At 42.6% G+C, this 27,335-nt stretch overlaps 1 protein-coding gene across 4 annotated transcripts; it reads left to right on the top strand.

Annotated features, from left to right (window-relative positions):
- The first annotated feature begins 660 nt into the window (after positions 1-660).
- On the top strand, positions 661-24,713 carry Fmo5 (flavin containing dimethylaniline monoxygenase 5). Of its 4 annotated transcripts, none has more exons than XM_055603804.1 (9): positions 661-733; positions 836-1,012; positions 6,552-6,740; positions 8,466-8,628; positions 9,822-9,964; positions 12,986-13,185; positions 16,378-16,730; positions 21,017-21,089; positions 22,887-24,713. In XM_055603804.1, the coding sequence occupies exons 2-9, from the start codon at positions 878-880 to the stop codon at positions 23,230-23,232; spliced, it is 1,602 nt and encodes a 533-aa protein (XP_055459779.1). In that variant the 5' UTR covers positions 661-733; positions 836-877; the 3' UTR covers positions 23,233-24,713. The 4 variants fall into 4 exon arrangements, with proteins under 4 accessions (XP_055459779.1, XP_055459783.1, XP_055459781.1 ...); XM_055603807.1 differs by lacking the exon at positions 661-733 and adding an exon at positions 5,789-5,849 and having other exon boundaries at positions 801-1,012; XM_055603806.1 differs by lacking the exon at positions 661-733 and having other exon boundaries at positions 765-1,012.
- The last annotated feature ends 2,622 nt before the right edge of the window (positions 24,714-27,335 follow it).

Below are 27,335 nucleotides of genomic sequence, written 5' to 3'. Positions count from 1 at the left end.
TAAAGTACAAATAACAGGAGTTAACATCCTCTCAAGCATTGAGCAGAAACTGACTAGGGAAGCCCCATTACGTCTTTTAGTTGTGGTTCCTGATAGAGACTCAAACAGACCAGAGAGCCCCTTGTGGTGAGGCTGACGCGTAAGTGAACAAATAGTAAGAGGGGAAAGAATATAGTAGAAGAATGCATGAGCAATTGAAGGGCCGAATATAATATTTATTGTGTTAGCGAACTATACTGTTTATTACTAGTGCTTATTACTAATACCGTGTTTACTTGCATTGCTTAAAATCACTAGAAAGCTAGCTCCCTCCAAAAAACATGCTTCCCAATCCCCATTTCAGGCACAGATGTGTTCGTCGCAAAGAGTCCTCCAAGGCCCGTTGGAGCGAGGTTTGCTTCAGAAGGGCCGAGTTTGGCAGGCCTTTATCACTTAGAACAAAAGCAGGAAGTTGGAAATGGACACTAAAAGTGGTAAGGGATGGAACTGGAGGTCCGCTCTCCCTAGGCGGGTGCTGCTGAAAAGCTATAGATTAAAACGCATGCAATACTCTTTTCTTCCCAAAGTGTGTAGAGCCGGCTCCTTTGCGTTTACGAAAGGAGAGTGCACGCCCTTGGGTGGGCGGGATAGGAGGTGGGACGGTCCAGCCCCTCCCCATTGGCCACGGCTGTGTTTATCTGAGACACTGCTAACCTGTAGGGTGAGCCTAACCCGGGGCTGGTACTCCGAGCCGGTACGTCGCCGCGGTACCTCGTTACGTTTTGTTTGCGTGCTACCACCCAGGTCTTTCAGGGGCATGATGTGTGTTCACTCCGTCCTGTCGTTCTTTCTTTAGGATACGTGACCCTGGCCCAGTCGGCGAAGCACTTGGGCGAGCATGGCCAAGAGAAGGGTCGCTGTCATCGGATCCGGAGCGAGTGGACTCACCTGCATCAAGTGCTGCCTGGAGGAAGGCTTGGAGCCTGTCTGCTTCGAAAGGTCTGGCGACATCGGAGGACTGTGGAGGTTCCAGGTAAATCTCCCGAGCCCCCAAGAGTCGAAGGACTCCTGTACAACTTGTACTATCCTGTACTCGGAATAAGGAAGGCAAGGCTGTGACTTGAACACAGCCCTGGAAGCTGTCACTTCAGACTTTAGGCCGTTCCTTTCTCTAGGCTGCTTGCTAAGTGCTACACAGATGCCGCTTATTTCTTTTTTTTTTTTTTCTGTTTCCACGAAAGCGACGCACAGACCAGGGCTTTTGTTTGCTTGTGTGTTTCTGAATTTCGTTGCTTTTCAGAAATGGGAAACAATCTGCCAAGTGTTGACGTCGCAAACATTAAAAGTTCCCCACTTGCTCCCGAGATCTGTGACAGTAGATAATGAGCCAATCATCCGATTGCAACACCTTCCTGGAATGGGGCTGGAGAGATGGCACAGCCTGTAAGAGCAGCTATTCTTTCAGAGGACTCGAATTCAGTGCTCGGTTCTCACAGGACCGCTTACAAGCGCTGTAAGCGCAGCTCCAGGGCATCTGACTTCCTCTTCTGACCTCATCAGACACACACACACACACACACACACACACACACACACACAAATGCACGTAGGCAAAACACTCGCACATATAAAAGAAAAAATAAATCTTAAAAAAAAAAAAATCCCAGGAGATGGCTTTTCTAGAAAATGCAAAGTGCTTGCTGCAGGAGTAGGAAAACCCGAGTTCCATCCCTAGCACTGGAAAGAAGGAAGAGACCAGGGAGGGATGGAGGGAGGGGGGGAGGGAGGGAGGGGAAGGAAGGAAGGAAGGAAGGAAAAGAAAAGAAGCCTAGTGAAGCAGTAGTTGTAGTCTCAACTATAGGGATGCAGAGAGAGGGGGACTCCAGAGATTTCCAGGCTACAGCAAGCCAGTCTTCCCAGGTCAGGCTCAGTAAAGTGCCCTATCCCAAATTCCTAAGGTGGGAGCAATTAAGAACACCCAACATCGACCTTTGGCCTCTACATGAACTGCACATGCATGCTGGTGCACACACACACACACACACACACACACACACACACACACACACACTCATTTCATTCTCACTTAAGGTAACCCTGACAATCCTAGTCCTTAATCAGAATGTGAAAGCAAGATTGCCTGTCACTTTAAACGTTTCATTCCCTGGAAGAGAAGGCCCAATTCCTCAACTTTTTCTCCTGCCACTAGCTCTCTCCTCTAGTCACTAGGCTTCACTGGAACCCTATGCAAATTCCCAGACAAGCATGAAATCAACATTAAGGGAGGAGGGCAGGCACCATGCCAGACTACCAGGCTCAGGATTTTTATTGCTAAAGAGGCTTGAAGTGATTGTCGTCTAAAGACCTAATGACATTTTTTTTTTCTGATTGTCCTTTTGGCAGAATTTGCCACCTTATGAAAATCAGTAAGCCGTGTCTCGTCATAATGCCCCAGCATCTGTCAGATCAGCCACATCTGCGTGGCTCAGCCACTCATGATGCCTGGCATGTATTGGCTTACCACTATACTTAAGTTTAAGTCAGTTCCTGAACCAAGTGTAAAGGCCCACATCCTTTATCTCAGCACTTGGGAGGCACAGGCAGGCAGATCTCTGTGAGTTTGAGGTTATCCTGATATACATAGGGAGTTCTAGCCAGCCAGAGATACACAGTGTGACTCTATCTCAAAAACATACATACATACATGCATGCATACAAACATGCATACATGTATAAGTTGACCAAGCCCATGCAGTCAGTCAACGGAGATCACAACCAGGGAAGTGAGGATTAAAAGAAGCCAAGAATGAAATAAGCACACTCAGGACTTCATGAGATATGAAGCCAATTTCATTTTTCTCCAAGCTCCTTATATACTAAAGAACAGCTTACAACAAGCACATCATGCTACGTATGAGGACAAAGAGTAAAAATTAGCTCCAAGTTCCTTAATTTGGTCTGCCAACTACCTTGTGACTAATGTCACAAATTCCTGAAACATTCACTCTGAACCGACAGTTTCTTTGCACAAACAGCCTGATGGAAGATAAACAAGTTTAACTTGGCCAAAGGTGAAGCTGAATTAACAGCAGCATTCTAAGATAGCTGCACCATGGCTCCTGACGATGAGTCTTTGAGCAGCATACTGTCCTGGTGTCTCCCTCATAGCTGTGGACACTCAGGTTGTGGACACTCATAGTTTACTAGGCATTTTCACATATTTGTAGTGTTGCTGAGAAGTCCTCTATTGAAATCTATTTCTGTCACTTCCTTGCTTATTTGTAGCCTTGCTGGCCTTCTCTCAATGTCATCAGCTTTAAGTGACTTGGTCAACTAATTGTAGACATCTTCTATAGACCTAATCCCAGCACTTTGGGATTCTACCACGGCACCGAGTATCCAGTTAAGAGCATTGCAGTTCCCTTTTTAGTGATGAGTCCCTGAGATTCAGATGTTTTCTTTCCTGCTTATATTTTCCAAGTCCTCATTCTTTTACCTGCTGTATAAATATCCTTCCAGATACCATCATTTGTGTTTTCCCATCTCTGTCCTTTTTCTTGCTTCACCTGCCAAACTAGTATTGCCTCCTTCCTGTTACAGACTGATGCTTTCCGATGCTCATTTAATGAGTTTTCCTCAGGCATGGTAGCTCACAGCTGCAACCCCAGCACTTGACCTTGCCTAGTTCCTCTACTGTTAGCATGTCACACTAGAATGACACGTTTTTCATAGTCAGTGATCCAATGCCCATCAGCCCATGCTTGGCTTTGATTTACTTAGTTCTTCTGATGCCTTTTTTCCCCCCTATTTCAGGATTCCCATAATATTTAATAGTTGTGTATCTCTAGGCTCCTCTGGCTATGGTGATTCCTTAGATGCTCTTGTTTTGCATGCTTTCCTTTCTTTCTCTCTCTTTTTTTTATTCTTTAAACTCATCATGTGATTATTTTTTTAATTTTTATTAATTACAGTTTATTCGATTTGTATCCCAGCTGTATCCCTCTCCCCTCTCCCCTATCCCCTCCCAACCCCACCCTCCCTCCCTCTTCTTCTCCTATGCCTCTCCCCCAATCCAATAATAGGGGAGATTCTCCTCCCCTTCCATCTGACCCTAGTCTATCAGGTCTCATCAGGACTGGCTACATTGTCTTCCTCTGTGGACTGGTAAGGCTGTTCCCCCCTCACGGGGAGGTCATCAAAGAGCCAGCCCATGAGTTCATGTCAGAGACAGTCCCTTTTATCCTATTATTGGGGACCCCTCTTGGACACTGAGCTGTCATGGGCTACTTCTGTGCAGGGGTTCTATGTTATCTCTATGCATAGTCCTTGGTTGGAGTATCAGTCTCAGAAAAGACCCCTGTGTCCAGATTTTTTGGTTCTGTTGCTCTCCTTGTGGAGTTCCTGTTCCCTGCAGGTCTTTCTATCTCCCCCTTCTTTTATAAGATTCCCTGCACTCTGCCCAAAGTTTAGCTATGAATCCCAGTATATGTTTTGATACCCTGCTGGGTGGAGTCTTTCAGAGACCCTCTGTGATAGGCTTCTGTTCCCTGTTTTCTCCCTCTTCTGATGTCCATCTCGTTTGCCTTTCTAAAAGAAGATTAGGCTTCTTACCAGGGTCCTCCTTCTTGATTGCTGGTGGGAATGTAAACTTGTACAACCACTTTGGAAATCAATCTGGCACTTTCTCAGACAATTAGGAATAGTGCTTCCTCAAGATCCAGCTATATCATTCCTACGCATATATCCAAAAGAGGCTCAAGTATACAGCAAGGACATTTGCTCAACCATGTTTGTAGCAACTTTATTCGTAATAGCCAGAAGCTGGAAACAGCCCAGATGTCCTTCAGTTGAGTAATGGATACAGAAATTATGGTACATTTACACAAAGGAATACTACTCAGCAATTTGAAACAAAGAAATCATGAAATTTGCAGGCAAATGGTGGAATCTAGAAAAGATTATCCTGAGTGAGGTATCCCAGAAGCAGAAAGACACACATGGTATATACTCACTTATAAGTGGATATTAGACATATAATATAAGATAAACATACTAAAACCTAAGGAAGCTTTTCTTTCTTGGTTTTGTTATCCTTGGCAGGTTTGAGGAGGACTGGTTGGGTACTTTGTTGAATATCCTCCTTTGAATTTGTCTGGCGTTTTCCTCATGGCTAGCCTGAGCTTTTTCAGTTCAGGGAGCATGATCCTGGAGGTGGATTTTTGCTCTCAGTTTACCAGGTCAAGGTTGACACTGTTTGTGTTATAACTTAGAGTGTAGCTTGTCAGGCTTGCCAGGTGTAAAGTTCAGCTTTTCTGCCTTGGGAAGAAAGCTACTGTGGCCGGCCATGCCTAAGGTCTATTGGCTATTTCCAGCAGTCTCTAGAGTCCATTTGCTGATATCTATGTTAAACAAGGGAGCAATTATACAATACGTAATTATGTAAACATGGGTATATGTAATATACACTAGATGAGTAGGATGTACGTTTAGTTTCATGGTACATATAACTTTTTCATGTAAAGTGATAGCAGGCTACTTTTAATGTTATTACTTAGGTTTTAAATTTATAGGTATAAGTGTGATGTGTGAGTGTGTTCATGTTCAGGTACACAATCACATGTCTGTGCATGCATCCTCCCATCCTCCTTTATTCTTATTTATTTCCTTTTGAGACGGTGTTTCTCATTGGGACCTGTGGCTTGCTGGTTAGGAGAAGCCAGTAAGCTCCAGAGATTTTCCCCTTCTCGTTACTGGGTTTGCAAATATGTACCAGCACACCTGTCTTTTTTTTTTTTTTTTATGCATGCAGAGGCCAGAAGAGGGCATCCGGTCTTCTGGAACGGAGGTTCCAAACGATTGTGAGCTTCCATGTGAGTGGTGGGAACTGAATCTGGATCCTCTGCAAGAGCAGCAGGGGCTTTTACCTGCTGATCCCACCAGCCCCAAAGCCTCACGCCTGGCTTTGTATGTGGCACAGTGTTTTCTGGTGGTACAGCAACGTATGTGAAAACTCCAAAGACTTACCCACTGAGCTGGGCAGGACTCACTTGGGATCTCGTGTGTCATAATCAGATGACAGCTGAGACCGACCCCTTCACGTGCTTAGAACTTCAGTAGTAACGGCTAGAGTTCTGGGGGTGCGGGGGGCGCAGTGCTGGATCTGAAACTCCAAGCTTCAGATGTCCTCTTCATGGGCCAAGGCCAGCCTTCCTAACAGTGCGGTGGCCTCAGGAGAGCTGGACTTCTTGTATGGGTTTTGGCTTCTACCAGAGTGAGCCTGCTAAGTGTCTTAGGCAGGTACTGCAGGGTGACGTATGATTTGGTCTTGGATGGTACTCAATGTCATGTCCGCTGGATGCTTCTGGTTAAAAGAAAGTTAGAAAGACAATTCTGTTTCAAGAGCCAAGAAATGACTACAAGAGATTCAGATTTTGGGAGGTGTGGAAGTGTGCGTGTATGTGTGTGTTGGTTGAAATAACTTTCACTCAGATAACTTTTTAAATGCTCATTGCATACTCATAAATCATGAAGTTCATTCTCGAGTTGCCGTAAATACTTCTTATTTGACACAGGAAACGCCTGAAGAAGGAAGGGCCAGTATTTACAAGTCAGTGGTCATCAATACTTCTAAGGAGATGATGTGTTTCAGTGACTATCCAATCCCTGATCATTACCCTAACTACATGCACAACTCCCAGGTCCTAGAGTATTTCCGGATGTATGCCAAAGAATTCGACCTTCTAAAATATATCCAGTTCAAGGTAAGAGATTTGGTTTTCTTCCCGTTTGAAATTGTTTATCAGGTCAGTGAATAACCTAGGTTCATTTACCTGCGTTATCTGACAAGACTGACTTGAAATAGTCTCCAAAAACTCTACTCTTGTCCTCTTGGTACTTGGGAAGTGTTCAAGGAAAGGTCTCCATTATATACATTTTTGTCTGCAGACACAGGAAGTCACCGGCTAAGCCATTTACCTTGCCTCCATTTTATGCTGAGTTTAATAAAAAACTGATGAGGGGGCCTGGTAGGGGTCAGAACTTTAAAATCTCCTGGACCACTATCACTTAGCTCCTTTACACTTTCCAATATGCTATCTCCTGTGTCACAACGACCTGGTGAAGTGGTTGGCAAGCCAGTGGGGCAGCAGATCTGCGAGGGGAAGAGCACTGAGTGAGGGGGCGGTCCTTGAGTTGCGCTCCTTGGTCTGACCTCTACTCTTCCACAAGTGAGTTGCTCACTGGCAATTTCTATACATTCCCTTGCTTATAAAACAACCCCATCATCCAATATTTTTCTAGTTCCTTCTTTCTTTGAGATTTTTCTGCCATGTTCTATACTTTGGCATGATGGCCATAAAAAAATAACTCATATTTATGACATCTGGCAAAAGCCCAAATCTTCACCTGACTCTTCTGCTAAATTATGACTAACATAACACTCAATGACAACTTCCAAAGCCAGGCAATTTGCAGCCCATAGATTGATTACCCTTTGTTTAAGAGAGATACTTTTTTAATAACCTTGACTCTAGGCTAAGCAGTAAAAATGCAAGACAAAAACAAATACCAGACAATTACATTATATATAGAATTAATAAAAATGAAGAGGCTCATGCTGAGGAGAACTCCCCGTTGCTGCTCAGAGGAGGTCAACGCATGAGGACATGAGCTGCCAATCTTCAGGGAAGAGTGAGTTTAGAGCAGATTAGGTCTGGGCTGAATCTTGAAGGATGACTAGCAGTCTGCCAAGTGAAGAAGGAACAAGGCCACTGTGGTCTGAGCAGAAGCCCAGCCCAGTAAATGCTCATGATAGAGAGAAGATGGCAGAGCTAGGTGGCCTCTCTCTCAGTCACTGAGACACTGTGGCCGAGGCTTCAGAAGTACATCGGAACACATTCTTGGTGTATAAATGCTCTGCAGAGGAACTCACATTTATTTATTTATTTGTTTGTTTGTTTGTTTGTTTATTTTTACAAAGCTAAACATTATGCCACCAACCATCTCAACTCACAGCCTCTTTAGAGTTGCTTGTAAAATGAGCAATACATATAACAAGGGCCAATTTAAAAGGGAGACCTGTATCTTAGCCATATGTTTAAGACCAGCCATTGTGAACAGGACTGGGAGAAGCAGACATAAAGGTGGGGATATCAGGGAATGGAGAAGGAACGGGCCATGAATGCATATGTCAGTAATGTTTATGAATCCCCTGGTTTTACTCCAGGACTGCAGAGCCTTACGGCCATAGGCCAAGAGACCCAGCAATTTCTACTTGTTCTAGGAGCAGAGAGCAGTGTATTAGATTGCCTGCCTGGTTTTATAGCCTGCCGTGTTGACGTCTGGGACTATGTGACTCAGATATCCTCACAGAGGCCCTATAAGTGATGGTGCCTGTGGCAGCCCTTTGGCTAGCACCCTGGAGGGAGGTGTGTCATGGAAGACATTTACTCTATAGGCCGTGGTTACAGGTCCTTGTCACTTTTCAGACCACAGTGTGCAGTGTGAAGAAGCAACCTGACTTCTCTACATCAGGCCAATGGCAGGTGGTCACCGAGTGTGAAGGGAAAAGGCAGGTAGATGTCTTCGATGGAGTCATGGTGTGCACAGGCCATCACACCAATCCTCACCTACCCCTGGAGAGCTTTCCTGGTGAGTAGCCCACCAGGAGGGAAGACGCTGCAGCCATGACTGTGGTAGGACCCCTGAGGGACAGGAGAGAGGAGGGCTGAGCCATTCTTACTGTGGGGCTTAAAAATAAACTCCTGCCCCAATTAAATCCATTCCCCTGAAGATGTCAGGGGAATCTGTATTACTGCCATTTTGGAAGTGGAAACATCAACAGTTTGGAAGACTAGAGGAAAATCAGAGGTGTATCTATTGTCACGAGCCACAAATGTCATTTTTGTCAGTGAACGACTACCTATACAGTACTAGCCCTGTAATACTGGAAAGCAGTTTCCCTGTTGTCTGGTAAGGGCTTAGCCATTGTGATCTGAAGCACAAAACGCTGTGTGTGGTGATGCTGGTGTATCCCAGTGTACCATACTGTCGGGTTACTAAAATGGCAACATGGGCAGTGATAACTGCGTAATTCTGGGTCATAAGTAACTTGCTGGTTATATTCTTCCAGGGCTATACTTGGTGTAATCCTATCCATTTAGAAAGTGTGCTATAGAGTCGTAGACTCTATTATCCTGACAACAGCCTCACACAGGCATGTTTACTGGCCTGTGCCATCTAGATGTACATGGTATCTGTCCAATGATGAAATCCATTTTCAATATGCATCTTAGAATGATTGTATCCTGTCAGGTAGGACATGACTATTTAAACTCTTCGTGACTGTGTTTTCCTAAGGACCAAAAGGAAAGCCGAAGTTCTTGATTTGAGCTAATTGGAATTAGAAAGTTTTCATCAATTGAGGAAGAAAAAAAAAAAAAAGGAAATACTGAGTTTCTAAGAATAGACCAAAAGCTTAGAGCATTTCATTTTATGTTTCTGGCCTGGACTTTTACCTTTAAAAATGTATTCTACATAGGCCTCATATACACATTAAAATGGGAGGTTGAAAAGATACAGGAGAATGGAGGTTTTCTGAGGCTGTCTGGACTGTGTCTGCAAATTAAAAATGTGAATGATTTATGACATGGAAATCACAAAGGGAACGAGAGGATAAAAGAAGCAAAACTCTTTAGAAAGGCAAGAAAGCTGCTTAATAATGTGGAGAATGTGAAAAATATAAGTTTAAACTTTAAATGCCACAAAAGAAAATAAAACACATGGTTTCACAAATAAAATTCTTCATACAATCCATCCCCCAATAATTGTTTCTTCTCTTATAGGAATTGAAAAGTTCAAAGGGAAGTACTTCCACAGTCGAGAGTATAAGAACCCAGTAGACTTCACTGGGAAAAGGGTGATTGTAATCGGCATTGGGAATTCTGGAGGGGATCTGGCTGTCGAGATCAGCCACACAGCCAAGCAGGTTTGCATCAATAATTGCTGTACATTGCTCCACTCTTACCAAGGAAGGAGGCCCAGCAAAGAACATAAACACCTATACATGTTCCCCCCAGGCCAGCAGCAAACACATGTGACTTGTGCACTGCCCAAGTTGCAGCTTTAGGTTTGATGCTTCATATATATCCTATAAATCAAAATTTTCAAATGGACCTATGGATTTCAATGTGTCAAGGAAGTTTGATATAATGCTCTTTAAAGATTTGTTTTTATTTTAGTGTGTGTTTGTGTGTGTGTGCGTGAGTGTGTGCATGGGTGTGAGCGTGTGTGTGTGTGTGTTCACATAGAGACAGAGGCATCAGATTCTTCTGATGAAGCTGGAGCCACAGGTGACTGTGAGCCCCCACCCTGGTGCTGGGTGCTGAATCTGGGCCCTCTGCAAGAGCAGGAAGCGTTCTTAACCGCTGAGCCTCTCTCCAACCCAGCATAATGTTTTTGTGGAGAGAAATATCCTTTTTTTTTTTTTTTTTTTTTTTTTTTTGGTTTCCTATTAAGTATAGAATTAACTCATGGGGTGACATAGGAAATCACCTTCATGGTTAGACGTGGAAACGGTACTAAGAAGAGGCACAACTTGGGTGGAGTTGCTGAGTAAATATTTAACAACACTGTGACATTAAGGATTTTTCTTTAAATAATTTGAAGCATATTTGTAGAGAAACAGCTTAATCACAATTACTGAAAAACAGTTAGGCATTTACCTATTGCCAATAAAGTAGTGACTCAATAAAGATACAAGATCATATTGATTAAATGATTTCCTTACACGGTCCTTTTAAAATAAGATTTCTAAATATGTTGCTTATTGTAAGCAGGTAGAGATGGAAAACTGAAACTAAACTGTAACAGCCACTGAACAGTTACTGAGCACTCCCTGTATATCACCTTTCACAAAAACCCCATTTGTCACAAGAACCTTGAGATGTATGTACTGCTGTTGAGTAAATGAGGGACTTTTAACTACACCTCTGAGCACGGACCTTGCTTGTCCAAAGCTGTACAGCTTATACGCAAAGCCATCTGGTTCCTAGAAACAGACATGTCCTTTCATCTGTGACGTGCAGAAGCGTTTCTACGCGAGCCCCTGGGTTAGCATTGATGAGAATGTTTTGTGTGGAGGGAAGGGCCAGGCCTCTGCAGACAGGCAGCTCACTGCTTGAGAGCTTAGACCAAACACTTTGAAGCAATGCACATCTGCAGCTCTGAAAACCACCTCCAGAGGGTGACGTGGAATAAGAAGAGTAATAATCTTGCTGGTAAGCGAACATCAGCCTTCAGTCAGCTTTGAACGAGGACTTTGCCAGTAGAGGACACAGGAAGACTGTGTCCTAGTTCTCTAGCACTCTTCATTGTTTTCATCAGTCAGTGACATTTCTTATACAGGCTGGGGAGCCAGACCTGGCAGGAAAGTCAGCTTTGCCACTCTCTAGCTATATAACCTCCAGCTGTGCCATTTGCTCTCTTCAGATCTCTCATCCATAAAATGGGACTGGCAGGGTCTTCCTTAAGAGTTACTGTGTTGATTAAGTAAGTGCGAAGGGCCTGTCACAGCAGCTTACTTACAGGTCACAAATATCAATAAGGAGTAACAGTGATATGCTCGGAGACTCACAGGACACAGGTTATACCTTCTGCTCTGCAGAGGCACGCTCTGAGAGGCAGCAGTCAAGAGCTTACAAACCAGTGAGATGGATACTTGGGATATTTCTAACAGGGTTATTGAAGATAAATTATGTAATATAAATGATGCGAATGATAAACAAGGTTTTTGTAACGCTGAAAACAATGCCAGTGGCAAAATGCCTGAGGGTTTTGGGTTGGGTGATTTGCACTTACTTTCAACTTCACTGTTTTATAGTTTTTTAAATTGCTTTACAGTTATTAGTTTTGTGTGGGGTAGGAGAAGTACACATGGAGCAATGCATGTATGGAGACAAGGTCAGGACAACATTCGGGAGCTGGCTCTCCCTCCACCACTTAGGGCCCAGGGGTGCAACTTAGGTTGCCAGGCCTGGCAGCCGGTGCTTTCCTCACCAAGCCATGTCTCCAGCCCCATTTTAATAAGCTTTAATAAGTACTTTGTAGGTGCTAGGAAAGTTCAGGAGATAAAACGTTCACCTTGGAAGGTCAGGGGTATGCTTGTGGAGGGGTCAGATTTAATCTGAGACCCAAAAATGCATAGATGTTGGGAGGATTTATAACAGCAGTTCTTTCTCAACCTGTGGGCCTTGACCCCTTTGTGGGGGTCAATTGACCTTCCACAGGGGTCACCTAAGACCATCAGAAAACATGGATATTTACGTTATGGTTCATAACAGTAGCAAAATTACAGTTATGAAGTAGACATGAAAATAATTTTTTAGGGGCTGGAGAGATGGCTCAGAGGTTAAGAGTACTGGCTATTCTTCCAAAGGTCCTGAGTTCAATTCCCAACAACCACACAGTGGCTCATAACCATCTATAGTGAGATCTGGTGTCCTCTTCTGGTGTGATGGCACACATGCAGGCAGATTGCTGTATAAATAATAAGTAACTCGAAAGAAAGAAAGAAAGAAAGAAAGAAAGAAAGAAAGAAAGAAAGAAAGAAAGAAAGAAAGAAAGAAAGAAAGGAAGAAAGGAGGGAGGGAGGGAGGGAAAAAGGAAGAAAGGAAGGAAGGAAGAAAGGTGTATTATGTTTGGGGACACCATAACATGAGCAGCTGTATTGAAGGGTCACAGCATTGGGAAGGTTAAGAACCACTACTTTATAAGAAAGGGGTATGTTAGCAAGTAGCAGTAGATCACGGGGGGGGGGTATTCATGGACAGTGAACATACCAGCTAAACTATAGGAGTGTATAGGAAGGAAACAGCAATGTATTTTGCTTACAAGACTGTATGGAACTAAAACACTAGTAAGTTTGGACTTAAGCTTGAGGGGAATGGGGCTGCTTTTGAAGGACTATGAGATACGCTGATCAAAACAAACATTGTTTCCCATGTATCAGGTATTCCTCAGTACCAGAAGAGGAGCTTGGATCTTGAACCGTGTAGGGAATCATGGATATCCTATTGACCTGACGTTCTCTTCTCGAATTACCTACTATTTGTCAAAGATCCTTGGTTTATCACTGAGAAACAGATACATGGAAAAACAGATGAACCAAAGGTTTGATCATGAACTGTTTGGCCTGAAGCCTAAACACAGGTATGTTCCCAGGATGGGAGTGGGGCTGGAGATGCCCAAGGCACAGAGACAAGGACCGCTGACATGGGCTCATAGTAGACCTGCCTTTACCCAGGCATTAAGAACATCCCTAGAGTCAGAAATCCTTTTTCCAACTTGTTGGTCTGTTGGTTTTCAGCTTATTATTCTTCCGATGGTCAGTGTTCTCTCATGGTATCAGTTCTTTACACCTACCAACAGCAAAGACCCAGAAGTAGAGGGTGATGCCTCAGTTGTTAATTCACCGGTAAAGTCTGCTGTGAGCCAGACATTCATTATACTGGGCATGAAATACAGAGGGCAAAAGACACAATAGTGACACCAACACAAACAGGAACACTTTACCTTTTGGAGGACTTTCTATCAGCCCAGCCCAGAGCTAAATGAACACTATGCTCAAACCTTTCACCGACCTCACAGGCTGGGCTGTTTTAATGTGCATCTTCTAGGTATAAAAAAAAAAAAATTAATCTTACAAGAACAAAGTAATTTGTCCAAGGTCAACACAAAGAGAAATGGCATATTCTATAAAACAGATGTTCCCTTAAAAACACCAATAAGAAGAAAAATTAACAAATGTGATTTTTGAAAATTTGTACAGACATTATGGTGCAGGACTATAATCCTAGCTATTGGGAAGGCTGGAGCAGGATGAGTTCAAGGCCAGTTCAAGTTGCCCAGCCTGGGCAACTTAATGAGAAAAGGTGAAGCATGTGAAACAGTTGAGCCCACTCGCCTAGTAGGAGTGAGAGTCTGCATTCAGTCTCCAGTGCTGTGATGCATGGCAGGGGGAGAGGGGGCTTTGGGGTGGGGGCGGTAGCAGCAAAGCATGGGACACAGTGGGAGTACAGGATGGAATTACAGTATAAACAATGGACTTGGGGCCAGTGATAGCTCAGAGAGTAAAGACACTTGCTGCCAAGCTTAATGACCTGAGTTCAATTCCCCAGGACCTGCATGGTGGAAAGAAAGAACTGAATCCTACAAGTTGTCCTCTGACCTCTATATGCCACTATGCCATACAAGACCACATACGTACATACACATAGACACACACACACACACACACACTCTCTCTTTCTCACACATACAATCAATCAATCAATGAATCAATGTTAAAACTTCTATGAAACCATGTCTAAAGACTAATTTTAAATGCTTTACTGTGCCCTTTTCATTTTATCTGTTTGTTTGTGGTGGGGTAGGAGGTCACAAGCCATGCAAGGCATACATGTGGGGCCAGAGCACAGATTGTGAGAGTCACAAGCTATGACTCCCTCTTTCTACTGTGTGGGTTCTGGGGATCCCAAGCAGGTCATCAGTCTTGCTCCAAGAGATATGTACCTGCTGAGTCATTTTATTGCCTTTTGGCTGGTTCCTGTTTAAGTGTTTGGATCTATAGAAAAGTTACCCAATTAACAAATACAAAGTCCACTCCTGTACCTCTCACCTAGATTTGCCTGTTTGAACAGTTGGCTGTATTTGCTTTCTCTTGCTGTCCCCTGTTGAAATATCAATAGCTCCACAGCGTACACACATATTTTTTAAACACATGAGAATAAGCTGCAATCATTAAGGCATGTTGCATAAAATATTTCCACATATATCAACAAGAAAAAGAACATTCTTTAGTATATCCATAATACAGGTTTCACAGTCAGGAAATTTAGTATTGATAAATATACCCAACATATTGGCATATTAAAGTTTCAACAGTTTTCTCAACAATATTATTTATAACGTTTTTATCCCTTCTAAAAAAGTCACATTACTGCAGTCTGTTGGACATTTATAATTTCTCTTAGTCTGAAATTATACTTCCAATTCTCTTTTTCTTTAACTTCTTTTGTTATTATTATTATATTTACAATGTATTCATTTTGTATCCCAGTTGTAGTCCCCGTCCCTCATCTCCTCCCAGTCCTCCCCTCCCTCCCTCTTCTTCCCTATCCCTCTCCCCTGGTCCACTGATCTGGGAAGTCCTCCAATTCTCTTTTTTTTTTAACATAGACCTTTAAGAAACAATGCAAAGTATTTTATAGATCATCTCTGAATTCAGACTTGCATAATGGCGTCTCTGTTCGTATATTATATTGAGTATGCTGAGGTTCATGAGGCATGAAAACGTGTATGAGGTCCGCTAAAGACATTGTATAATGAAGTCTTTGCGCAGCCTTTCACATAGATGGTGCTGGAAAGAGATGGCTGGGCGCCGAAGAGCGCTTGCTGCTCTTGCACAGGACTAAAGCTCAGTTCCCAGCACCCAGCAGAGGTTATAGGCAAATAAGGTATTAATGGTTTTGTGATTTGCACCATTATGTAGATAGCTGATTTAGAGACAAAGGATAAGGAACAGTTTGGAAAGGAGAAATGAAAAAAAAAATGATGGAATGTAGCAAAGAATCTTTATAAAAAGCTTAGAATCTGTACAGAGTAACTGTAATAAAACAGGTCTTAAAAAAAAAAAAAAGAAGACTCAAGAATCTGGAAGCAGACACCAGGCACCTTACCCTCTGTTATCCCCAGGCAACACTGCTTACTCCATCAGAAGTATGGGAAGTCGCTATGACAGACATTCTGGGATCATAGTCTGTGTAACACTGGGAAGTCATTCAACATCTTCAGGCCTCATCTATAAACCATGAATAACGACACCTGCCACTCTTCCTTCGTAAACACTGAGAGCCAAGTAAAGGAGTGCACGGAAAAGCTATCTGCATATAGACTATACATCGTATATACATGTCGCGTGTTTGGTTTGGAAAGCGATGAGCTAAGTCTATCTCTTGGGCCTTTAGATTGGGAAGTGGGACGTGAACATGATGTTCCTGGCCTATTTCTGCCAGTTCTTGGGAGCTGTCTGAAAGCTGTTGGTCAACATCCTTACCATCCCTCAGAACATTGCTGTTACCTGAGAAACCGCTTAGACAGTCCTCAGACAAAACTCTTTGCCCTTCATTCCTCCAGTCCCCTCCTTTTCCAAGCTATCCAACTCTGAGGTCCTGATCTATGTCAAGCTGGTATATGGTAAGACTTCATCAGCTTCTTTGGCCTGATAGGAGGGTAAAGACTGGTGTGTTTTTTACCACAAGAGCAGAATTTTACTTACGTGCTGATTTTTCCCCCTTCTCCTTCACTCTCACCTTACCTCTTTGTCTGTCTTACCACTTACAGGGCTCTGAGTCAGCATCCAACAGTAAATGATGAGCTGCCAAATCGCATCATTTCTGGCTTGGTGAAGGTGAAAGGAAATGTGAAGGAATTCATGGAAACGGCCGCCATATTTGAGGATGGCTCCAGGGAGGATGACATTGATGTAGTCATCTTTGCCACAGGCTATAGCTTTGCCTTTCCTTTTCTTGAGGATTCTGTCAAAGTAGTCAAAAACAAGGTGTCCTTGTATAAAAAGGTCTTTCCACCTAACCTGGAAAAACCAACTCTTGCAATCATTGGCTTGGTTCAGCCCTTGGGAGCCATTATGCCTATTTCAGAGCTGCAGGGACGCTGGGCCACTCAAGTGTTGAAAGGTAAGTGATGATACACACTGATAGCTTGGTGAAATGTTTTAACTATAGTTGTGCAAGTGCTTTTAAATACCTCAAGGGCAGGTATGATTTTAACATTTTAAATGAATCTAAAATAGTCATTGAGTACTTGTCAACCATAGATGTAGGTCAAAATCACATCAGAAATTTTTCTTAATTAGGCATGTTTTAGTCCTTTCCCTGCCAATACTCAGTTTAGAAGTGGGTTTGGTGTAAAATTTTTGAGAAAAATGTGACTCTAATGTGAACTGCAGAGTAGAATCTACTCATCCAGACTGTCAGCAACTGGTATATATTTGTGACACAAAATGATTCTTTAACTAGAGATAAAAATCAAATATAGACTAGCATGACTTCATTTCAGCCATACACAGCGGTTCTCAGCCTGTGGGTCAACTCTATGACCTTTCCACAGTGGTCATGTACAGAAATCCTACATATTAGATATTTGCACGACGATTCATAACAGTGACAAAACTACAGTTATGAAGTAGCAGTGAAATAATATAATGGGTGGGAGTCACCACACATGAGGAACTGTTGGAGGTTCACAGTGTTAGGAAGGCTGAGAATCCCTGGATTAAGAGATGCTTAGAGATCCATCCAGAATGTGGAATATTTGATTCCTCAAATCCTCATTCTCTCTCCTGTTAGGCTCCTATTTCAGCTTTAGCTGTGTATAAAAAAAAAAAAAAGCTTTAAAGTGCAAGATAATAGATTCAGTGTGAGTCAGCAGTGTGGTAAGCCTTCCTGGTGACCTCCTAAAAACTCAGCATCATTATGGAATCATACTGTCTGGTTCTTTTCTAAACTGGATAAAACACATACCTGAAGATAATTTACAAAAAAAAAAAAAAAGTAAGATTATAATGACAGGTGAAGAGATAAAAATGGCTTAAGCGGGGCTGGAGAGAAGGCTCAGCAGTTAAGAGTGTTTGTTGCTCTTGCGATGACCCTGCTTTCATATCCCAGCACCCACAAGATGGCTCACAACCAGAACTCCAGTTTCAGGGGGTCTGATGTCTGACTTGTGGGGGCACCCAGCGTGCACAGGGCGCACAGACAGACAGAACAATCATACACATAAAGTAGAAAGACTAGGGATTTGAAAGCACGCCCTCTGGATACAAATGAAGCAGCTGGAGAAGTTTTGGCTACAAAAGTTAAAACCTGAGAGAGGATGAAGGCTTTCCTTTTGAATATTCAAATGAACGGCCCATAGAAGTAGAATTATGTGTTGCTTTGAAGGGTGAGACCAGAACCATGGAGTGAAATTTTGAGGGCTACATATTATCAGTTTAAAAACAACACCCTGAAAAGCACCTCTTCCTTTCAGCCAGTACATTTCAAGGTAAAACAGATGGCCTCTGATATAGTGAAGAATCCAAGGAAAACAGAAAAAAGGAGCCCATGTCTGGATGGCCATTTGGCCATATGTTGGATAGGAGGATGATATAATGGAGGACGGGACAGGGAGAAACCGCTGTTTCTTCATATGGTTGTAATAGTAAAATTTATTACCATTACTGTTTAATTGAAAATGCTTAAGAGTTTTTGTTGGAATTATAGCTTTCTCTCCCTACTGAAAACTTTTCATGGTTGATCAAATTTTCCAATTTCTATCATTTCTCAATTCCTTCTAGTTCTATCCAGTGAGTCATAGGCTATTTGAGAATACTGGACCAGCAAAATTTAAACACGATTTAAAAAATTATGTTTAAATATGGGAATACTTAAATAAGAATAGAAATGCTGAATCAAGAAAGAACAACATCAGACTATTCCATAATTTTTTTTTTTTTGTCTGTAGAATTTTTTAAAAGAGTGAACTGGTTGTCTTTCTGTCAAGAAATAGACCTCTTCCTCTATAATGTGTCCAGTTACTAAAAGTCAAAATTTTGGTTGAATCATGAGAAGTGACCTAGAACTCAGTTTTTCGAATGAGTTTCTTGAACACTCTTAAGACCTATGACTGAAGCATGAAGCATTACAGTGTTTCCTTGCTGAGCTGTAAGGGATACTTTCCATGGCTCAAATGAGAGGACACGTGGAAAACACAGCTGGGTCTTCCTGGATGCTGAGTTTCTGTGCCCCATGTTTAGAGAGCCTACCAGGAGAGTTAATGGTGTGTGCTCAGAAAATGAAAAGCACCAAGACATGGGAGAATGTGAAACCTGTTATATGGGAGACAAGATTAATGTAATAATGAAATGACTTAAATGTTTCTTGTTTCAAGGCCTGCCAAGTATTAAAACTCAACTCTCACTCCAAAAGTAGAGTTAGGTCCAGTGTTTCGCGTTGCATAGTAGATTTGACGGTTACTACAAAGAATGTTCCAGCAGTTAGAACAGCCAAACAATTGTGTCATGTCCTTGAATAAGGTCTCCATGACCAGAGCTGTTTAGGGAGACATGAGGTAACTGCTTGATACTAGTATTCTAGAGAAGAATATTGCGTTAGGTAAGATCCATTTCCATGTAAAAGTAAATATTTCAGAATGTTATGGACTAGTGCCTAGCGCCTACTATTCTGTGAAGAAGACTGGCTGATCTGGAGTTACTTTGGCTTAAATATGATTTGGACTTTGTCTAATTGGTACCATTGCTGTCAAATTCTTACTTTTGGAACTCTTTGGGCATCAGAGCTTACACTTACTTGTGTAGAATGGCTATTAGGAGTTGCCCTTGGGTCTTGCCCTCAGCTCTTAGCAAATCACAGAATTTAGGTTGTGAGGCTTACCTTCCAGGGGACTTGAGCATGAAAGATGGCGGTGAGTCTTTCCCTCTGTCTTTCTCTGAAGTGTAAAATCTCTTTATTGCAAGATGTCAGTGCAGGGCTGTCTCCCACTCTCCTGAACTTCGATGCTGTGCCCCCTTTCTTACTGGCTTTTAAGGTCCTTTGTTATTTCCTCATATACATATTTCATTTCCCAGTTGGAAGGCTGCATGAGGGGATCAGTTGGAAGTCAGAGAAAAGCAAGTATCTTCCGAACCCAGGTGCACTGGGTATATCTACAGAACAACTTTCACAGCTGAGGCTCAGGGAACATTCAATTGTAACTGAGGAAGGATCCGGGAATTTTCCGTGAGATTGCGTTTCCTAGTAATGTCAGAAGCTACGCCCGTGAAGTCACACCCACACAATTGCCTAAACCTGAGCTGAACAAGTACAACAATAATAGTCATGCCATAGTGATGGGGAAAGACCAGGAGTCATCAATCCTACACAAAGAGCTAGAGCAATTAAGAAATGCTGAGAGCAGGAGAGATAGTTTTCCCAAGGGAAGAGCACACCAATCTGTTACACAATCCCAAATGGTCAACTCTGAAAACATATACATACAAGTAATGTTATACAGACTGAGCGGGTTATATTTAGGAGTAAATGCATATACATATACACATGTAATAATAAATGAAAAAAGCGGCCTTAAATTTGATTTCTTTTAGATTTATTTATTATGTGTACATACAGTGTTCTGCCTTCAGGCCAGAACAAGGCACCAGATCTCATCCTAGATGATTGTGAGCCCCCATGCTGCTGCGGGGAATTGACCTCAGGACCTCTGGGAGAGCAATCAGTGCTCTTAACCTCTGAGCCAAGGCCATAAATTTGAAAGAGAACAAGAAGGGGGTGTATAAGAGGGCTTGAAGGGAGAAAAAAAAGGAGGGAAAGATGTAATTGTATTATAATCTCAACAGTAAAACATAAAATAAAATCTATCTCTCAAGGACAGGGCAGAATAGAGTAAACTATAGACATATGTACTTGAGAGACAGAAGGAAGAATTTCTTATCTAAAACGCTTAGGTCCAGAAGTGGTCCAGATTTTAGATTTTTGACAATTAGCGTACGTGGCATGGATTATCTTCAGGCTGAGACTCAAGTATAAACATAGAATTAATTACTTTTTTCTATATGCCTTTACACATAACCATCTAAAAGGACTCTGTACAGCTGTGCCTTCTGAGTGTGACCTGATACATGAGATCATTGTGAAACCTTTTTTTTTTTTTTTTTTTTTTTTTAACTGTGACATCTTCAGTGCTCAAAAGAAGTTTGCATTTGGAGCATTTCTAATTTCTGGTCTCCAGATTTAGGGTGCTCAGTGTTTACCATTGTGTTTTGGTAGTGATAGGACTGCATTTTACAATCTCTCTGAGACCCCGTAATTCTTTGAATTCCCCACAGTGTGGTAATTGCCATAAAGATTACTGCTCATTCTGAGGTAATTAAAACTTCTGTTTTTATTTTTATTTTTCTCTTTAGGGCTAAAGAAATTGCCCTCCCAAGGTGAAATGATGGCAGAAATAAATAAGACTCAGGAGGAAATGGCAAAAAGGTAAGACATTTTCCCAGGAAGACATATGGGTGCTCTGTGTATTTCTCATAAGACTATTGTGCTATACTTAGTTTTCACGTGTGGGCTTAAGGGTTTCCGTTACACTGTGGTGTCAGAGGGAATTACCACACCTGTGGTTTCCGTATGGCTGGAGAAGGAGAGAGAAGCTGATGGGATAGGTTTAAAGGCTATGTTTAGAGCCTAAAAGGAGTTGAGTAGGAAAAAAGATACCGAGGGAACACCGGGTATATAATCTGCTGAGAATTGCTTAAATGCTAGCCATGCTGTCAAGTAAAAGAGGAGGCTATCCTTGAATGGCGTGTCCCATCTTGAGGGCCAAACAGTAAGCCTTTCTTTTAAGAGGTCTCTTAGCAGATGCGCTGCGTCCCTCCTGGGCACCGCTGAAGCTGCTCTCTTGGAGGTCTTCCGCAGCTCACTTCTGGCTCCTTCCCTTCACTACGAGGTTGACACTTCCGAGTACTCTTTCTTCTTGGAGTGTTTTCTCTCCCTTCCATGGGGCTGCTAAACTGTTTTATTTCCACTCCCTTCCCCTTTTTTCTTCGGCTTATTTTCTAATGACCTGGCCATGTGTGGTCCCCAGGGCTGTCACTTGACCTGTACTGAGGGTCAATTTTGTGCCCACATTTAGCGTTTCATATGCATGGAGATGATCTACTCTTTGCGACAACCCTGGAAATGTTTTAGTGGTTTCCTTTTCTTGGGCCTTTGTGAATGCTACAGCTCTAACTTCCAGCCATGGTGTAAGTGAATGCGTGCCCACAAAGTTGGGGCCACTGGAGCACCCAAGTTCTTCCCTGTACCCCCTCTTCCAAAACTTAGTTTCATTTCAGTAATTGCTACATGGTCATCTGAGAGTCCCTCAGTCCCTCAGTCCATCTCACCAGCCAGTTCTACTCAAATTTGCTTCCTTTTCTGTGTTTCTGTCCTTCATTTTGAATTCCTCCGTCTCCGTTAGCATGGCTTTTCCTTTACTCCCACTCTGACTCACTCTCTGTTTACATCGGTCACATTGCCAAACGCTGGCTTTCCACTCGCTGTCCCCGGATCCCCTCTGTCCACACAGATACCACTGTTGGTCGTATTTCCCCACTAAAGACTCTTTTTAACCCTTTACATTTGCATTTGGTATAATCACCCCGTCTGGCTCCACCTAGGGGACCAGTTACTCTCAGAGGCTGTCACTCACCCTCATCTTCTCAAGAGCTGCAAATGAGCATTGGTGCAGGGAAGCCCTGTTCTGTACACCCCTCATTGAGTAACTGAGGGTCCCTGCTTAAGGAGCTTCACGGCATCCCATGTGGCATAGCATGGCACCCTCTGGACGTGCCAGGCTTGCCTCCCCAGCTCCATCCATTTCCACTGCTGCAGGCAGTACCAGATGTGTGTGCCCATATTCTATGCCCATTTCTTCCTCGCTCCTTCACTCTTGGCACCTCACTTACCATCCTTCCTTCGTTCTCACTCTAGCTTTATCCTTCAAGGATCTGTTGGCCACAGATCTCTTAACTGTCTTCTCTCTATATTTCCATTTTGCATCTAACCCAGAATACTTACCTGAAGGCTTATATACTTCTGACCTTCCTGAGCATGGTGTTTATGCATTATAGAGTCTAATGTATCATAAGGAAGGTAACAAATGGCCTATCTATTTTCTCGGTTCTTAGGAAACTATCCATCCCACAAACAGACGCTTGTAAAGCACTGATTGGCTGGCTAGTTGGCTGGCTGTTTGCCTCAACTGCTGATAGCCTGGGACTTCTGTCTTCTTTGCCTTAGGTATGTGGACAGCCAGCGTCACACCATCCAGGCAGACTATGTAGACATCATGGAAGAGATTGCAGATTTGCTGGGTGTCAGGCCCAATCTCCTGTCTCTGGCCTTCACTGACCCCAAGCTGGCATTACAGTTACTACTGGGACCCTGTACTCCAGTCCAGTATCGCCTTCAGGGCCCTGGAAAGTGGGCTGGAGCCCGACAAACTATCCTCACTACAGAAGACCGTGTACGAAAGCCTCTGATGACAAGAGTAGTTGGAAAGGACGATGCTAGGGCTTTGCTGACGACAACACGTGTCCTCATGCTGGCTGTTGCTTTCTTTGCTGTAATCCTGGCTTACCTCTAGATGTGGCAGTACAGTGTTCCGGCTTCCACTGGAAAGATCCATCTAGGGGGCGGACACCTTCAGAACCAGCCTCATACTGCACAGAATCTCTCTCTCTCTTCCTCCCTCAATCATTAATTTTTCTTGGTTTTCTGTCTGTGATACTGGGTTTTGGTTTATTAATTCATCTTCCTCCCTCTGTTGAGCCTCCGCTTTTTCCTTCTGACAAGTCCCAGAGCATGAGCTCAGGTCTTCTTTTGTCATATTTATATGTCATTTACAGAGTTCGCTTAATGCTTGACTCTGTTGTGTTTCTAATCTCGCATACCTAGACTTCAGTGTGTAATTACACAGCTTGAAAAGACTGCTCACACCATTGAACACATACTGGCTACAAGTTGACCTTGTTAGCTGAGCTAATATGTCTATTTCAAGAATTCCTACAGAGTGTGGTCCAGTAAGAACAACCATTTAGGGCTCAGGACTAGAAATCTAAGGTTACGGGTGCAGATGGTGAGGAGCTCCTGGCTTCATGATGAATACAGTGAGGCTATTGCATGGCAAGACAGAAAATATGTCATCAGCTAAGTTCTGACATAAGACATATGCTTAATAAACACTTGTTAATGTTTATGAAATGAAGGGTCATCCCTAAGTCAATTTAATAAATGGCTGACTCCATAGAACTCTTTTGATACAATTCATTATCTACCAGAAGGCTAACTTTTGTTTTTAATATTATAACTGAATATGTCCATCTTTAAAATGGATGCTGGGGATTTTAACTCAGGACCTCTTGCTTTCACAGCAAGAACTCTTACTCACCAAGCCATCTTCCTATCTCCTGCTCTCATTTTCTTAAAAAAAGAACTACTAAACTGAACAAAGTGGCACATACCTGTAATTCTAGAACTTGGGAGTTTCAGGCAAAGGATCACCACAAGTTCAAAAACAGCCTAGTCTACATTGCAAGTTCCAGGCCAACCAGGTTTGCATGCATGGTGAGAACTTGGCTCAAGCAACAACAACAACAAAAAATACAAAACCAGAAAAGAAATTGCTCTCTAGGTTTAAAAGTCATTGAAATAATTTCCGATCTTCTAATAGGTTGATAAAAGAATTTGACCAGCTGAAAGAGCAGCATTAGAATAACACTATACATAAGCAGATATGTGAGAACCCAAACTTTCCTTTTCCTAATTGAATACGTATTCGGACAGCTGCCTCACTTTTCACCCAGTGTACCCTCTGCAAACTTAAGCACCGAGCCCTGGTAGGGCTTCTGGAATCTTTTTCCTCACTCCAGTCCTTTAAAACTGAATGTTTGGGGCTGGAGAAATGGCTCAGAGGTTAGGAGCACTGTCTGTGCTCTGAGGTCCCGAGTTCAATTCCAAGAAACCACACGGTAGCTCACAACCATCTATAATGAGATCTGATGCCCTTGTCTGGGATGCAGGCATTATATACATAATAAATAAATAAATCCTTTTTAAAAAAAGAAACTGAGTGTCTGTCATTATTAAAATGGATCTGGGATTTTTTTTTTTAATCTGAAGATTGCTTTTGTTCAAAAGTAAATCGAAGCCCTCCTTCTTAACTTTTCTTCTTCGGCAATATAAAGTTTCTCTCATTTAGCGTGTAAAGATGTTGACATACTATACCTCCAGGAATGTCATCTCTTCTTATCAGCCTAATACCAGAGGCTTCTCTCAAAGCGTGGAGTTTTAAATTGATTGGACTCTCTCATTCCACTTAGAATATGTACAACTACAAAAGCCTCATCAATTTCTAAACTACAGCTGCAGATAAGACTAAAATAGGATATTAAATGTAAAACAACTGAAGATATAAAACATACGAAGATATTAAGAATAGCTACTGAATAACATGTACTAATTTGTTAACTTATATGTTTGCTCCTCTGGACATATTAAAAGGTGACACCACTTTCTCAGCTATGATCTATCTGATGACCCAAAAGTAACACCACAGAATACAGAAGTGGACAAAAAGAACTGAATAGCACATGTCAAAAGGGCATAGACATCATTTGGCCCCAGTGGCCAAATTGGCAAAAAAAAAAAAAAAAAAAAAGAGTAATAAATAAATAAATAGTATTGGACTATAACATGAAACATAGATACCTGAGTCCACACTGTTATAAACAAATGATTGAAAACATTAGTGGAACAGGATAAAGCTCTCACACAGAATTTCAAATAATTTATGTACTTGCCACTCTAGGAAATGAAGCAAAACATTTTCTTTTTTTTAAAGATTTATTTATTATTTATATACAGCATTCTGCCTGCATGTGTGCCTGCAAACCAGAAGAGGGCACCAGATCTCACTGTAGATGAGTTATGAGCCACCACGTGGTTGCTGAGAATTGAACTCAGGACCATTTAGAAGAACAGCCAGTGCTCTTAACGTCTGAGCCCCACAAAACTCTCTTAAAAGTACTGCACAGATCAACTTCCTTTAGAAGCCTAGTGTGGGAGGCAGTGAGGGCCAACTGCAGAGGAGAAGCTGGACAGACTGTCTCAACCAGGTGGGCCATGTCGACAGGAGCAGTGGCAATCGTAGTTGTACAGCTGGTAGTTGTACCCAGGACATGGCCCCTGAGGTGTTCTCCTTCAGATGATAGCCCAGGCTAGACAACCTCAGGGTGATCTACAAATACTTTGCTTCCCTTAGACTTGTTGAAGTCACCAAACCCAACAGGCTTCCGAGCATACAGGAGCCTTGGAGGGAGGCAGTGAGAATCCAGGAAGAGAAAACTCGCACTAAGCAAAAGCTGAAGTTAATAAGTGTGTGCCCTGGCTGAAAACCGGTGTGTCGAAATTGGCGCTAAACTGATAAAGGCAACACAGGGACAGTGTTCCAGGGAACGTCCAGAAACTCTTTGCAACCTAAATCTAAAACTGTTTGTTTGTTTGAGTTGTTGTTCTGTTTTTTAAGTTCAGAGTTTGGCCCAAGCTACAGTATATTAGAATTTTTCTCAGCCAAGTATTGGAGTCACCTGAAGACTCCGTGGTTAAGAGCTAGCTGCTTCTAGCAGAGCACTGAGGTTTGGTTCCCAGAATCCACACGGTCAGTCTCCACTGTCCGCAACTCCAATTCCAGGCTATCTGACTCCCTCTTCTGGCCTCCTCAGGCACTGCATGTATGTGGTGCAGATGTACACATGCAAGCAAAAGCTCTTCACGCATAAAACAAAAACAAATACATCTTTTTTTTTAAGGACATGGGCTGGGACCATTTATTTAAATTATTGTTTTTTTTTATTCTGCTCATATTAAGGCACTCTAATAAATCATGATATCACTTACTACAGCAATTTTGTTTCCTGTGGTGGATAAGTATAAATTATTGTTGGCGGTTTTGGTGGTAGAAGGTCAAGACTTCTTAAAATTACTTAGGTAAGTTGCTCCGTGGGGCTGAGTACATTCAACCAGTAGTGCCCAGAAAGAAAAATGACAGATATGAAGGACAAGCTATACATAAACCAGGTTGTCTACAGCACAGTACATAAACACCCTCCAGACTGTCTATGCCCAAGATTTTTCAAGATTTTCAGTTCATCTGTATCCCTTCCAGGAACAGCTTCCCAACCCTGAAGGGGACACAGGTGACCTTTGCGCTCTCATCACATCCGGTATGTTCAATTCCTCAATCACATTTGGTGGACATCCATTACAGTTGATCTGGAGCTACTATGTAATGAAATGTTAATTGCTCCTCCCCTCCCCCCCAAGGTCCTTACTGTCCTAACAGCTAATTCTCATGCATCCAAAAATGATGTGTGAACCTTGCCTACAAATTATCCCTCGTTGGCTACTAAAGCCTATAGCCTGGGCTGGACAGAAGAAAGATAGGCAGCGTGAAGATTCGCTGGTTGTGGGGTTGAGAAGGACCACCAGGAGGAGAAGGAAAGAGCAGGTCGCCATGGGTTAGGTCAACCAGGAGCACATGGCCAAGGGCAGCTTGCTGTGAGGACTGGCATGACAAGCACTAACAGCCTAACCAGGACATGTGCAAGTATTTATGGAGATTGTGGATGGGAAGCAGACAGGATTTTAGAGGGCTGGTATCTGCCCAGCCCTAATGTTTCAAGGCTTATT

The sequence above is a fragment of the Psammomys obesus genome, unplaced genomic scaffold, assembly GCF_907164565.1.
Source record: "Psammomys obesus unplaced genomic scaffold, mPsaObe1.curated_primary_1811, whole genome shotgun sequence".
NCBI lineage: Eukaryota > Metazoa > Chordata > Mammalia > Rodentia > Muridae > Psammomys > Psammomys obesus.
Note: the sequence above shows the minus strand (reverse complement) of the source record. Positions and strands in the feature narration are given on the sequence as shown.